Raw genomic sequence first — 16,271 nt, 5'->3', positions numbered from 1 at the left:
ACTGTAACCTTTATGTATGGGTCCTTTACTCCACAATCTTTTTATGGGTTTATCTCTTCCATCTTCCTCAGTGAATACCGAAGCAAAGAATTCATTTAATCTCTCTGCTATGGCTTTGTCATCTCTAAGTGCCCCTTTTACCCCTTGATCATCTAATGGTCTAACTGACTCCTTTGCAGGCTTTTTGCCTCTAATGTACCTGAAAAAGATTTTAAGAGTTTTTGCTTCCACAGCAATCTTCTTTTCAAATTCTGTTTGCCTTCCTTATCAATGCTTTGCATCTGACTTGCCAGTGCTTATGCTGTTTCCTATTTTTTTTTTCATTTGGATCCATTTTCCATTTCTTGAAAGATGTTCTTTTAATTATTATATCCACTCTCACTTCACCTTTTAACCAAGCAGGTAGTTGTTTAGCCTTCTTAGGAAATGTGTGGAATACATCTGATCTGGGCTTCCAAGATGGTATATTTAAACATCATCCATGCCTAAGCTAAACTCTTAAACTTTGCAGTTGCTCCTTTCAGTTTTTCCTAACCAATTTCCTCATTTTATCATAGTTACTTTTTTGGAAAGTTAAAAGCTGTTGCATTAGATTTCTTTAGTGTGCTCCCTCAAATTAAGTCAAATTTTATAATTTTGTGATCACTATTGCCAAATGGCTACAACACTTAACTCTTGCACTAAATCCTGTGTTCTACAAAGGACTAGATCTAAAATAGTTTCCCCTCTTATTGGTTCTTGTACCAGCTGCTTCATGAAACAGTCATTTATTTCATCTAGGAACTTTACCTCTCTAGAATGTCCTGATGTAAGTGTCACTCAGTTATTACTGAGGTAATTTAAATCACCCATTAATACTGTGCTGTGATTTTGTTAGCTTCCCTAATTTTTTTTTTTAGCATTTCATTGTCTATTAGTTCATTCTGGCCAGGTGGATGCCCCCCTACTATTTTATTCCCCTTGGCACCTGGAATTTATATCAATAAAGATTCAACATGCATTTTGTTTCCTGCAGAACTTTTATCCTGTTTGACTCAATGCTCTCTTTAACCACCAATTTGATTCATCCTAGCATTTTGATATAATTTGTACCTGGTATCAGTCTCATTTGTTATCCTCCTTCCACCAGGTCTCTATCTACCTCATCATTCAGTGCTATACACTCTAACTTTGTCATCTGCTTTGTCATATTGCTTATGTAAATAAACAAACGCTAATCATGCTCACAAGTCATCATGAGGTTGGCTCCTTGCCTCCCTCCCATATTCCATTGTATATAGTAATTTATCTTCGTTCTCCCCCTCTTTTTTTCCTTCTCCCAGTTAAGGCATTCTTGTTATAATGTAACTTTATGCTCCTTTAAATTGTCACTTGTTGATTGGTTGGTTATAGTTCTGCTTAGTTCAATGTAAACCGAGTTGATTTGATTTGTATCAAGAAAGTCGGTATATAAAAACCTTAAATAAATAATAAATAAATAAGTAATAAATAAATAATAATTAATAAATAATAAATCTGTGTACTGAAGAAAGAAATGTCATTCTGTAGTTTTTACCACTATATGCAACCAAATATGAATACTGACCCCCACAGGAGGGATGCAAACACAGCAGCAAATGTCTGCTATGCCGGGAACCTCTGATCCCACCCACATCGCACCCTCTCCCCCGCCCCTTTTTTGCAAGACCCGGGACTTACACGCGTCCCGGGGCTTTACGTTTGTCGCCAGGCCTTTTGAAAATAGGCCAGGCGCGCGTAAATCCAAAGGATTTATGCGAGTAACCCTTTGAAAATCCGGCCCATTGTCTTTCTGGTCAAACGTTCCTCGTCTTGTTTTTCCTGTTGAAACATACATGTCTACGTTCATCTTATGAAGTCTGCGTCCCTCCTGTGGGATCAGTATTCATATTTGGTTGCATATAGTGGTAAAAACTTCTGATATGTCCTACAGAATGACATTTCTTTCTTCAGTACACAGATATAGATTTTTCTCATTTTATCATACCTTTTAATTGATCTTCCATCTCAAGAATGATTTGCATTGGTCACATCTGCCATGTTATCTGATAGACCAAGCTTAAAACACAGATAATTAAGTGTCACTGCTTGATCCTGGATGAATTTTCAGAAAAATTTGAATGGAGGAAGTGCAATATTATTCTCTACTTTATACCTTCAAAAAAACATTTTCCAGTAATCTATGTGGCAGTTTCCTCAAAATTGAATGTACACCTTGTGCGGTGTCTAGATAACTGATGCTTTGGAGAAATGGGTCAGCTATAGCTACTTCCAGTTCTAGAAGCAAATCTCCCAGGTTCTTGTAATTTGTAATTATCTCTATTTGAGATTTTTGGAAAATTCTCACTTCTTTTGAAAGCGTATCCTCAATGTTTTCAGGACTGCCATCATACTGTTCAATTCTTTTCCACATCCTCTTTAGGCCTGCTGACAGATTATCCATGTGCATTGACCTTAACTTCTTTACAAGTTCGGAGGACTCCTTCCTCAGCCATCTCACCAACAGGTCCATTTCTTTGCTTATGGTGATGTTCAGGTTTCTAATTAAACTTCTGAATGTAGATCTCCATGCTCTGTAGTTCTCAGTATGATCATCAAACTCATTGAGCCTTGTTTTGATAAGCTCATAATGGGCCATGTATTTGGCCAGATATGAATTCACTCTTCAGTCTTCATGTAATGAAGTGCTTGTTGATGTTGATGCAAGGCATGTAGTTGTATTCGTTGCCCACTGTGTCAATCCTAGGCACTGAGGTGGTGCAAAGTTGGTCATGTGCAAATTTGATTCATATAGAGGACATGTGGCATATTTTCTTGCTGTATCTTGAATCCAATTCATATGGGGTGTTGGAGTGTGAGCTTAAAACAGCGTCATTTTGCACATGTGTACCTGAATCACGAGCTGGCTGTAATGTATCTGTAAGTGTGTAGATTACTGTGGTGGCAATTGATATCCATGGTAGTATGTGCATTGAATTGTTCTCTATTAACTTTCAACTGTAAAACAATGCCTTTCTCAGGAGTTTGTGGATAAGATTCAGAAGGAGCAGCTAGCTTGCAGAAAGCTTTTTTCAACTGAAGATCATTCCAAGCAATAAGCTGTCCCAGGTTGCTTTGGGTCAGAGATCAATTAAAAGGGAAAAATCACTGAGAAAGAAAAGGTAGAACATGCAATGACCAATCAGGTAGTTCAGAAAAATCAAAAGAGCAGTTCTAATGACCTATTAGAGCAAGGTCTTATGCCCTGCAGAAAATCTAAACCAAACAGTATTACAACAGGACACAAGGTGGAAGTGCAATAAGGGAAACATAAAACACTTTGAAAACAGAATAGTTAATAAAAAATGATATCACCTTATATTTTTTTCTTAACTTTCTATTTCCATGCATTCAAGTGGGCTAACATGGCAGCCACACTGCTTTTTCCAAGAATGCCAGGATAACCTACCCAAAGCAGACTTGGTACAACCCTAACATCAGAGGTACGACTGATAGAGTTCCAAGAAGCTTGTGGAATCCATACAGAGTGACTATGATTAAAACTCTAATATCAAAAGAGCAAGGGGAGGGGGGGGGGGGTGAATGATTCAGACAACAATCTCACTAGGTTTGATGGCTGTTTGGATTATTTAAAAGGCTTGGTGATAAGACATGGGAGGAGGCCTACATTTTGGATTAAATATGTAACTTGTGAAAACTAAAAAGGAACATGACAAGATCTGAAATAGACTACCGGCAGAGGTGATGTAGGCTAGCACTGTAATGGAATGTAAACATGCTTGGGACAGACATAGATAGCTGTGATATGAACAGCTTGAGAGGCTGGGTAAAAGATACAAGTGGAGCTGATGTTGCTTTAAGTATTTGAATTTATATGCTAATCTATATTACCTTATGCTATTATGATACCAGACAACCCTCCTGCTCTGTAGCTGTAAGAATGTTTGTGGTTAATTCTTTAGGTTCTTCAATCTATGGCCGAGTCATGGTGGATCCTGTTCAGAATCTGGGGGACTCTTTCAGCTGTAACATTGAGAAGGTCTTCCTGTGCACAGGAGCTGATGGCTACGTCCCCAAATACATCCCAGAGAGCCAGGAATATGGCTGCCTGGCAGACTCACCCTCCCTGCTCTACAGATTCAAGATCCTGGTGAGAAGTTGGCAGCTACATTTATAGTCTTAATTAGGGACCAGTTCAGGAAGAATATTTTTGCCCCATAAGATGCTTTATATATTTACTTTTCCTTTCCCCTCAGTTAAATTAGCCATTGTGTGATTTCTATCTGGATAGGGAATTAAGTGATTGTAAGTGTCAGAGGAGATGGTTTTCATATATCACTTGATTATGAACAGCTGTTTTTCAGAAACACTTTTGTGAATAGTATTCTTCCATCAGTTGACAGGATGTTTTCTTTGAATTAAATAGCCAGTGGTTGAGGTTTATTGATTATCTAGGAGCAGTATTTATCCTATTGAGCATTGACACAAATCAATATATGCTGTACGTTGATTCCAGAAACTTTTGTAGCTAATCCAGGGTTGTTATGAATTAGTTATAAGAATTGGAATCTGCTACATCATGTTCAGTGATTTATTTTTTTCTAACTCTTTATTTGGAAAACACAGTGGATACAAGAAGTCAGGAAAAAAAACATTACTACTCGCTAAGAAAGCAATAAAGTACAAACAAGAATACAGACATTTACAGTAGAGCATAATTGATACAATACCCCTCAAACAAAATAACTGAGGCTGAAAAATAAACCAATCTAATCATTTGTAGCTTTGGAATGTCCTCAGTCCCAATACATTTGCCAAATTCTATATTTTCTCAAGTCATTGGTAAGCAAAAAGGTAAATCTTTACCTAACAGCAATATCTGCCAATACCAATTTCCAATGATAGATGGATGGTCTTTATTTCTTGTTCAGTGATTTGTGATCTGAATAGTGAGCCCAAATCAAACTCATGTAGTCAGCATGCAAGTCTCACACAAAAGGAGATCCAAACTAGGAACAGTCTTAACACCCAGCCAAATGTTCTCCAGTATCTATCTACCCTCTGAGATGGAGACAGGTGCTGGACTTGGTTATTTGAATTAAGCATTGAATGTGCCTGCTACCAAGCAGAAGACCTGAGATTCAACTCCAGGATCAGCTGCTGCAGCTCAAGCCAGCAGGAATTGGGAATCCTGTGGCATCAGAGATCAGTCTACCATTGTTACACCAGCCATCACACAACAGCAGCAGCTGTGATTATTTTAAGGGCATCCATATTCTGAGTTCTGCAGAGCATTCCAATCCGTGCCTCTGAGGTGAAGATAGCTGCTTCAGTCACTGGGTTATACAAGAGTGGGAGTGGGATTAGAGATAAGTAAGATCCTCTAGCAAGATGCGTCAGATTCAGACCCCCTTGCCTTTAATGACAGTGAGCAGGGTTAAGGTAGGATCTGATTAGACAGGGTGCCTTGCAAATAGGAGAGGAGATACAAATGATCAGGTAAATGAGCTTCTGTAAATCAAAAAATCCCTATGCAGAGCTAACTACCAGCTGCATTGAACCAAACAGCAAATAGAAGAAGGATATCTCCATTTATTTGTGTTTTTCTCTCCCTAGGACAAAGCTCAGCCTGAAACCCAAGTGAGATTTTTTGGTAACGTTGCATTTGATGCTCAATTAGCCATAGATAGCCCAAACGCCCATCCACTGACAAAGCAGCCAGGCTCAGATGGCTTCAGTCTCTCCTCTACTCCACTTTTCCAGGTAAAATAGCTCTAAAGAGGTGCATCCCATGAACAGAAGGATTCACCAGTGGGGGGATTGGCAATGTTTTATTTCCTGTTTCTGAGATATTTTATAGTTCTAGCTCCTAAGCAAATAACATATCAGGTAATGGAGCAGAAAGACCTTGTATTATCCCAGGATAAGCAGGATGCTAGTCCTCACATATGGGTGACGTCACTGACAGAGCCCTATTATGGGAAAAACTTTCTGTCAAAGTTTCTAGAAACTTTTGACTGGCCCTGTGAGGCCACTGAGCATGCCCAGCATGCCATGATATTCTCTGCCACAGGGGTCTCTCTCTAGTCTTCGTTTTTCCGCGCTGCTGTAAGCATCGCGGATCAGGAGCCTTGAGAGTTTTCCTCACAATATATTTGACTGAAAAGTCATCAAATTCTCAAAAAAAAAAAAAAATTTCTCCCATAGGGGATCTCTCTCAGTTTTCCACCAGCCGGTGAGTAAACTCAGTCTTGTTTTTACTTTCAGTAAAAACTCTCTCTCATTCCCTTTTTTTTTCCATTTTCATCAACAGCTGTCGACAGAAAATGGCTTCCGGTTTTAAAAAATGTCCGGTTTGCAATAGAACAATGTCTATAATAGATCCACACCTCGAGTGTGTTATCTGTTTAGGAGACAAACACAATGTTTCATCCTGCCCTCAATGTGTAGAGATGATTCCTAAAGGAAGAAAACTTCGACAGGAGAAGATGGAACATCTCTTTCACCTTCAGATCCTTCCTTCTCCTTCAACATCAACGAAATCATCTCCGGTGGGTGTTACAAAGCGAGTTTTATTGAAAAAATGTCGTCTGGAAGGATCAGGTGATCATCCATCGCCATCGATGGCATCGATAAGGTCAGTTGTTGAGCATCGAACAAAACATCACCGGCATCGACTCCAGCGACACCCCTCTCCCCGGGGGAACCAACCGCTAAACGGCAAAAATCTCAGGAAACTCCGCTACCTTCGGCGCCGGGGCCTATACCAGAATCGATCAAACCTCCACAGGGCTCTGCGGACATCATATCGAAGCCTACACCGCCACTGCGTACAGTCGCTCTGACTACATCGGCTGTATCGCAGGAATTGTCCGATTTTATCAGACAAGCGGAGCTCCAGGCCCTGAAAGAACACACACCTATTCCGGCAGCTTCGCCGATGCCAGTGCCGTCACCGATGCCGGTTATTGAACTGATGCCGGTACCTTTACCGATGCCGGTGATTCAACCGATGCCGACGACCCCAATGCTGGTACCCTTGCCGATACAGACGATTCCATTGCTGCCGTCACCTACAACGGTTCCAGTTAAGGTGATTCCGGCAAGACCACCGAAGATACCGACGCCATCGATTCCACTTACTCCCGGGGACGTCCAGAACTGGCACTCTACCAACTTCTACTGAAGAGATTAGATGAGGTGGTCGGTGCTCTCCCTCCCAAACCTGGGAAAGAACACCTGGAGGATTCACCCTTGGAAGATCCACAAGCAGGTCCTTCAGGAATTCCTAGACCACCTAGAACTTCCACAATCTCTCCACCTGGTCAGGATCCATGTGATACACACTCAGATACCTCTTCAGAAGGTTTCATGTTGGATCCTTCCCACCTGATCCAAGGAAGAAATCTCCACCAGAAGATTTCTCTTTCACAACCTTTATCCAGGAAATGGCTGACACCATTCCATTAACCTTAGTAACAGAGCAGGACGTAAGGCAACAGACATTGGAGGTTCTTCAATTCGTAGACCCTCCAAAACAAGTGGTAGCTATACCAATCCATGAGGTGCTTTTGCAATTACAACAGCGGATTTGGGAACATCCATCCTCAGTGCCAGCTACTAACAAAAGAATGGACACTACATATTTGGTGCAGTCTGCTCCTGGCTACCAAAAATCACAGCTTCCTCACCAATCAGTAGTGGTAGAGTCTGCCCAAAAGAAGTCCAAGAGGATTAGACCACATTCCTCAAATCCCCCAGGAAAAGATCACAGATTTCTGGATTCCCTGGGGCGGAAAGTCTATCAAGGGGCCATGTTGAATTCCAGGATATCTTCATATCAATTGTACATGACCCAGTACCAAAGGGATTTGTGGAAGCAAATGCAGGACTTTATTCCATCACAACATCAGGAAGCAGCCCAAATGATCATTCATAAAGGGCTAGAAGCAGGAAAACACGAGGTCCGTGCAGCCTATGATGGTTTCGAGACGGCTTCCAGAGTGGCTGCATCGGGTATCAGTGCCAGACATTGGGCATGACTTAAAGCCTCGGACCTCAGGCCTGAAGTCCAAGACAAGTTAGTAGATCTCCCATGTCTTGGTAACAATCATTCGGATCTAAGGTACAGGATGCAGTTGCTCAATTAAAAGAGCATACAGAGACCCTGAGACAACTATCATTGATCCCGCAAGATCCACCTTCCCAGCCACCTCGTGGGCCTCAAAGGAAGGATTCTAGAAGACCCTTCTTATAGAGAGAGGCTGTATTACTCCACTACATCTAGAAGCAGGTCTTCTAGACCACAACAAAGGGCTCAGCCCAGACAGCCTAGACCATCTAGACCTCAACCTCCACCACAGACTGGTCCGGCTGCAGGCTTTTGAGGCCATTTCCAGGGAACACAGCCATCTCTCCAATCCTCATCCAGAGCTTCCGGTAGGAGGTCGAGTATCCTCCTTTTACACTCATTGGGTCCAAATAACAACAGACCAATGGGTACTTGCAATCATATCTCGAGGTTACCAACTCAATTTCCTCTCAATTCCAACAGATTCTCCTCCGAGATCTCTCTCTCTCAATGAAATTCACATACTACAATTGCAAGTAGAATTATCCACCCTTCTGAAAGCTAGGGCTGTGGAGCCAGTGCCCCGGATTCAGCAGGGCAGAGATTCTATTCCCATTATTTCCTTATTCCAAAGAAAACCGGAGGCCTACGTCCCATCCTAGATCTCAGAAATATCAACAAGTTTCTGAAAAAAGAAAAGTTCAGGATGGTGTCTTTAGGCACCATGCTTCCACTTCTTCAAACAGGAGATTGGCTTTGTTCTCTGGATCTTCAAGACGCTTACGCTCACATTCCAATATTCCCTCCTCATCACAAGTATCTGTGCTTTATGGTAGGTCATCGACATTTCCAGTACAGAGTACTACCATTCAGTTTTGCCTCTGCTCCCAGAGTATTTACCAAATGTCTGGCAGTAATAGCCGCACACTTGCACAAGGAAAGTGTCCATGTCTTTCCCTACTTAGACGACTGGCTCATCAGAAGTCAATCTCAACAAGGAGCGCTGGATTCTCTCAGCCGAACAATTTCTCTACTTCACTCCATGGGCTTTCTTATCAATTATCAAAAGTCCCATCTTACTCCATCTCACCTGCTTCAATTCATCGGAGCAGAATTGAACACCATCCTCTCAAAGTCCTTTCTATCAGAGGATCGAGCAGAAACACTTTCCCTACTGGCAAACTCGATTTACTCAAAGAAACAAGCAACAGCTCATCAGTTTCTAACCTTACTAGGCCACATGGCCAACACAGTTCATGTCACTCCTATGGCAAGGTTAGCCATGAGGGTAACGCAATGGACATTAAGATTGCAATGGATGCAAGCCATTCAACCACTGTATTCTCCAATTCAAGTAACCCACCAGCTACGCTCATCTCTGCTTTGGTGGGCAAACAAGGACAATTTGCGCAAGGGCCTACCCTTCCAACAACCAGTCCCACAGATAACTTTAACTACAGATGCATCCACCTTGGGTTGGGGAGCTCACATAGACAATCTCCAAACCCAAGGTACTTGGACAAAACTCAAAGCAACATTTCAAATCAATTTCCTGGAACTTCAAGCTATACGTTATGCGCTACATGCGTTCAAGGACTGCCTTTCACACAAGACTATACTGATTCAAACGGACAACACAGTAGCCATGTGGTACATCAACAAGCAGGGAGGTATGGGCTCGTATCTCCTTTGTCAAGAAACTGCACAGATCTGAAACTGGGCCCTAACACACTCAATGTTTCTCCGGGCAACTTATCTGGCAGGCATTCACAACGTAGTGGCAGATCGACTCAGTCGTCAGTTCCAACCACACGAATGGTCCCTGGATCCCTTAATAGCGACCAGGATATTTCAAAGTTGGGGACAACCAACAATAGACCTCTTTGCGTCACATCTGAATCACAAAGTGGACAGATTCTGTTCTCTACACAAACAGAAAAACCAACCAGCCAAGGATGCCTTTGCTCGCCCTTGGAACTCAGGCCTTCTATACGTATCCTCCGATACCGCTCATAACCAAAACTCTAGTGAAGCTACAACAGAACAAGGGGTCCATGATACTCATAGCCCCGTATTGGCCTCGACAAGTCTGGTTTCCCACACTTCTAGACCTCTCGATCAGGGATCCCATTCGCCTGGGTGTAGCTCCCACTCTCATAACTCAGGATCAGGGTCGGTTGCGCCATCCCAACCTTCAAGCCCTATCCCTGACAGCATGGATGTTGAAAGCTTAATTTTACAACCACTCAATCTTTCAACCAATGTATCTCAAGTGCTTATAGCTTCACGTAAACCTTCAACCCAAAAGAACTATTCTTCGAAATGGAAAAGGTTTACTTTGTGGTGCAGGCAAAAGGGTATAGATCCTTTCACCTGCCCCACAAATTCTCTACTAAACTACTTATACCATCTTTCAGACTCTGGTCTCCAGACTTCATCTGTAAGAGTCCATTTAAGTGCAATCTCAGCTTACCATAACAAGATGGGAGATGCACCAATATCCACACAACCCCTTGTCAGCAGGTTTATGAGAGTTTTAACTCAACTTAAACCACCAATTTGGCCACCAGTCACAGAATGGGACCTGAATCTGGTCTTAACAAGACTCATGCATTCTCCTTTCGAACCCATGAATACCTGTGATGTAAAATTTCTCACATGGAAGACTATCTTCCTCATAGCCATTACATCAGCTGGAAGGGTTAGTGAACTGCAAGCACTTGTCACGTACTCACCTATACAAAATTCCTACATGACAAAGTGGTTCTCCGTATTCATCCAAAATTCCTTCCCAAAGTAGTTACGGAATTCCACTTGAACCAATCCATAGTTTTACCCACATTCTTTCCAAGGCCCCATTCTCACCAAGGAGAACGGGCTTTGCATACCTTGGACTGTAAGCGTGCACTGGCATTCTACTTAGACCACACTGCAGTCCACAGGAAATCCACTCAGCTCTTTGTATCTTATGATCCAAACAAACCAGGTAAAGCAGTGGGTAAACATACTCTATCCAACTGGTTAGCAGATTGCATACAGTTTTGCTATGAAAAAGCAGGCCTTCCTCTCCAAGGGAGAGTAAAGGCACTTTCAGTAAGGGCAATGTCAACCTCAGTAGCACACTATCGTTCAGTGCCAATCCTTGACATATGTAAAGCAGCAACATGAGTTCTCTTCACATCTTTGCCGCTCATTATTGTTTGGACAAACAGGGACGACAAGATTCAGCCTATGGACAATCTGTCTTAAAGAACTTGTTTCCAGTATAATCCCAACTCCTTCTACATCCAACCTGCTGTGATCTTCGGCTGCCTCATTTTCAACAACAATACTTAAGTGTTGCTTTACTACAAAATGACTCAGCCTCTAGCTTGCTAATCACCTATATGTGAGGACTAGCATCCTGCTTGTCCTGGGAGAAAGCAAAATTGCTTACCTTGTAATAGGTGTTATCCCAGGACAGCAGGATGTAGTCCTCACGAAACCCACCTGCCACCCCGCGGAGTTGGGTATGTTACCTTTTATTATTTTATTTTTGCTAAAGCTTCTTGCTACATACGAGACTGAAGAGAGACCCCTGTGGCAGAGAATATCATGGCATGCTGGGCATGCTCAGTGGCCTCAGTGCCAGTCAAAGGTTTCTAGAAACTTTGACAGAAAGTTTTCCCGCAATAGGGCTCCATCAGCGACGTCACCCATATGTGAGGACTACATCCTGCTGTCCTGGGATAACACCTATTACAAGGTAAGCAATTTTGCTTTACCCCAGGACACAGAGGGGCAGATTTTAAAAACTTGCGCGAGCGCGTACTTTTGTTCACGCAGCAGGCGCGAACAAAAGTACGCTGGATTTTATAAGATACGTGCGTAGCCGCGCGTATCTTATAAAATCCGGGATCGGCGCGCGCAAGGGGGTGCACATTTGTGCAACCTGCGCGCACCGAGCCCAGCGCGTGCTGCCTGTTCCCTCCGAGGCCTATCCGATTTCGGAGCGGCCTCGGAGGGAACTTTTTCGCCCTCCCCCCACCTTCCCCTACCTAACCCACCCCCCCGGCCCTATCTAAACCCCCCCCCCTTACCTTTGTCGACAAAGTTACGCCTGCTTTCCGCGCGTCGCCGGCAGCCCCGCTCCGTCCTCGGGTCCCAGGGGCGTGGTCCGGAGGCCTCGACCATGCCCCGGGCCCGCCCCCAAAATGCCAGGGCACACCCCCTCCCGCCCCTTTTCAAAAGCCCCGGGACTTACGCGCGCGCCGGCGGCCTATGCAAAATAGGCGCCCCGGCGCGCGCGGCCCTTTTAAAATCCTCCCCAGACTGTATAAAAGTCTACAGCATCTGAGCTATGCATCCACTTTTAAATAATGTTTCAGCTTTCAAGAGTTGCTTGTAGATTTCAATTCTCAAGGCAGCTGAGGCAGTGAAACCTTTTTCTGGTGGTTGAGCACATACATTGTGGTTCTCATGAATGTAAACTAAACCTCCTGAATTACTTTTCGTCTTGAATTGTGTTTAAAATCTTCTATGCATTGACAGATTGAAGAAAAGCAGCCTGGCCAAGAAGAAAATGGAAGTTAAATTCTGCTGCTTCAACAGGCCTATCCTCAGAAAACACATTGATATCATCACTAATTTAGCAATTTGATTACCAGTTAGACTGAACAACACAATCAAATATGTTTTGTGTGCTTTATTTTCCTTTATATTGTTCTCTAAGGTCTATCTCCAGACTCCTTTCTGTCCAGCTCTCATCATATTCTCCCACTTACAAGCCCAAGTGCCATAGAGACATTTTTATTGCTAGGAGAGGAAAATGCAGATCCTATAAGAGCCATTTCTAGTAGTGCACTCTGGCTGCTGTGTAATGCTGGAAGAGCCATGCTTATTCCCCCCTCCCTATTGGATCTATGAGTAGCATGGCCAGTCCTAGGCAGCCCAAGGAACCCAGAGTTAATGTTTGACACTGCAGAGCAGTGATCACTACCTTCGATGTTGGAACCCCACAGAAATTCACCCAGCATGCCTGAGGCACATGCTGTCTCTAACAGGCAGAATTAATCAACCGTGGATCCAAAATAAGCTTCTCAGAAGTTTAATTACATGACTGAACTAAGAGGCATCCATGTCTTCTCTTTCTCTGCATTCACTCATAGTAGTGCAGACTGTAAGCAAAATGCTTCCATCCTTTTATTTCCTGTTTAAGGCTGCTGTAAACCATAGATAAACTTTCTAGTTTAATTTCCTTAGCAGCATAAATAATGTAATACAGCAAAAGACATTATTGAAGTTGGACTACACATTTTTTGAATTTTTGTCTTGTAGGATGCTGATTTTAAAAAGTATCATTGTTAAGCCCTGATGGTTTGTGGATAATGTTGCAGCCTTATTTACAGAAGAAAAACAGTAAAAACATGGAGCACAAACTTAAAAAACAAATACGAAAACAGATAAGTTATCAGGGATATTCAAACAAGATATATGTCCCTCTGCATATCCCTGAATAAAGTTATCCAGATATATATGTTTAAAACCTAAACATAGCTTCCTTAATTATCTGATACTCTGCTTCTTTTGTTGTTTAGGTGATTGCAGGGCGAGAATGGTACATTCACACAATTTACACAGTTCGCTCGAGAAAGAATGCCAACAGAGTGATTGAGAAGAGGAGCCTGGAGTACCACCACGCTGTGTCCAATGCCCTACTACCCAAGCGCAGCCGTAGAGCTAGCCCAGAAGCCCCAGCCCTTGCCAAAGACATTGGAGCCGATAAGAACCGTGGTACAAACATTCAGCATGTAGCCCTGGACCGTTCCAACAAGATTATTGGCCAGAAAGAGCTGGCAGTAGCTGCTGGGCAGCTCCCACGACCCATTCTGGAGATGGCGGGCAGGGAGGCAGACAGAAGTTTGATGCCTGTGATTGGAGGGGCAGCTGGGCTGCTATTCATCATTTGCACTATGCTCATTATCTTACTACTGAGGCACCGAAGACGCACCACTGGTGGGAAAAAATCCACAGCCGGCAGCCACTGTGCTAGCAGTGAAACCGTGAGCACACGGCACAGTGGTAGCGACAGCTCAGAGGTTTAAGGGCTCTTTCATCTTGGCTATCCCTCCTTCCTTTCCCATCTTTTCATCCATTTGCTAAGACCCATCATAAGCCCTCCCTTTACATAGTGCCTTAGTTTATTGCAAAACCAGCCACGCTATCCAGCACCACCTGATGCTATTGCACAAACAGAGAAGTGGCTGGCTTGTTTTATGTGGCAGATTGTATGTATTTTCTCACTAAAGAAAACAAGTATTTCTAATAAGGGGGTTGAATCAAAAAGCTGTGTTAAAACTGTCTGCTGAACTTCAGCACACAGTTCTCTAACATGTAAGCTAATTTTTTTCTAACTCTCGATACATGCACAAAAAATGCTTCCTATGCAGAGAGCATTTTTTGTGCACATAAATCTTGTTTTGTGTGTGGAAAACGTGATTTATGCAAAGAAACCATATTTTCTATGCAAAAAATATGATTTATGTGCACAAAAATATTTTCGGTATAGAAAGTATGTTTTATATGCATAAATCATATTTTATGCATGGAACACATGCTTTTTATGCACAAAGCATGTTTTCAATGCGTAAAACCTCAACTAAAGGTCCTGGTACTGGAACTCTAGCTTCTGCCGTAGACAAACATTCAGGCCTGGAAACTTTACCCTGCCTAGGCCTAGGAGTTTAATTTCCAGCTCTAGGAAAGCAGGAGGTAATTCAGCACACCTCTCTGAATTGGAAAGTAATACATAATGTCATCTTTAGTATGGAATTTCCATGCGAAGGTGCTAACCTAAATGCACAATTGTGTGCCAGTTTTTTGTGCATTAAACTCCTGGCTGCATTGACCTTAGTGTTTTGTACATAAAAAATGTGCACAGGATTAAACTGTGCACTGTGCTGAGCGCAGTGTTTTGCATCGGCCCCAACATGAGCATTAGATTGAAGAGTGACTGACTTATGTATATAGCGCATACAAAAGATGGCCCCAGCATGATCCTGGGTTGCTTTGGGAGGGTTTTCTCTTTTCATTGTTAAACATAGTGGGGGAGGAGGGGGGTTCAAACTGTGCAGATTTTATGTTCTCATTATGGTATCAAAATGTGTTCCCTGTATCCAGCCATGCCAATTATGGAAGCCTGCTGCTCTTCAAAGGGATCATACTGCTTTTTACTGTTATTGAAATATTGCTATCAATATTATTTGTACAGATTATGGTGCTTTGTATAGACTTTTTATTTTTTGTTAGGGAGGGTAATGGGAAATTGTAGTATGGAATAAAATTTGGTAAGTAATAATGTGTAGTATCCCTTTAATCATGGAAAAGCAAAACTGTATAGAGGATTACATAGTAATGATGGCAGAAAAGACCAAAATGGTCCATCTAGTCTGCCCAGCAAGCTTCCCAAGGCAGTCACTGCTGAGAAGGACGATCAAAATGGTGGGTGGTCTCCATCGAATGACTTATGAGGAGGTTGAAGAACCTGAATATGTATACCCTGGAGGAGAGGAGAGGAGGAGCAGGGGTGATATGATACAGACCTTCAGATACTTGAAGGGTTTTAATGATCCATGGTCGTCAACAAACCTTTTCCATTGGAAACAATTTAGTAGAACTAAGCGTCACGATTTGAAACTCCAGGGAGGAAAACTTAGAACCAATGGGGCGGATTTTAAAAGGGTTGCGCGCGTATATTACGCGTATAACCCCAAAAACCCACTCCTGCGTGCGCCGAGCCTATTTTGCATAGGCCCGGTGACGCGCGCAAGCCCCGGGACGCGTGTAAGTCCTGGGGCTTGAAAAAGCATGGGCGGGGCGGTCCGGGGGCAGAGGCCTCTAGTGCCAGTGCGCGCAACCTACACCTGCCCAGAGGTTAGATAGGGGGAGGGAGGGGAAGGTGTGGGGGGGGGGGGGGGGACGGGACGGGGAAAGCCATCAGGGCTCCCCTAGGGCTCAGCGTGCGCAAGGTGCACAAGTGTGCACCCCCTTGCGCATGCCAACCCTGGATTTTATAACATGTGTGTGGCTGTGCGCGCATGTTATAAAATCGGGTGTAAATTTGTGCACGCCGGGTTGCGCACACAAATCTACGCCTGCGCGTAGGTACGAATATCTGGCCCAATGTCAGGAAATACTTCTTCAC

The 16,271-nt window shown here is 43.1% G+C and overlaps 1 protein-coding gene across 2 annotated transcripts in view; it reads left to right on the top strand.

Moving 5' to 3' along the window:
- Positions 1 to 15,479, top strand: part of FREM3 (FRAS1 related extracellular matrix 3) — a 345,523-nt gene extending 330,044 nt beyond the window's left edge. The window contains exons 22-24 of one of the 2 annotated variants that reach the window (XM_029599602.1): positions 3,981 to 4,168; positions 5,635 to 5,781; positions 13,666 to 15,479. In XM_029599602.1, the coding sequence (XP_029455462.1) occupies positions 3,981 to 4,168; positions 5,635 to 5,781; positions 13,666 to 14,172 (842 nt within the window). In that variant the 3' untranslated portion in view covers positions 14,173 to 15,479. Of the gene's footprint in view, positions 1 to 3,980; positions 4,169 to 5,634; positions 5,782 to 13,405 lie in introns of both variants that reach the window. The other variant, XM_029599686.1, reaches the window with a different exon arrangement.
- The last annotated feature ends 792 nt before the right edge of the window (positions 15,480 to 16,271 follow it).

The sequence above is a fragment of the Rhinatrema bivittatum genome, chromosome 1 (assembly GCF_901001135.1).
Source record: "Rhinatrema bivittatum chromosome 1, aRhiBiv1.1, whole genome shotgun sequence".
NCBI lineage: Eukaryota > Metazoa > Chordata > Amphibia > Gymnophiona > Rhinatrematidae > Rhinatrema > Rhinatrema bivittatum.
The sequence above is the reverse complement of the archived record's forward strand: the minus strand, read 5'-3'. Positions and strand labels throughout refer to the sequence as shown.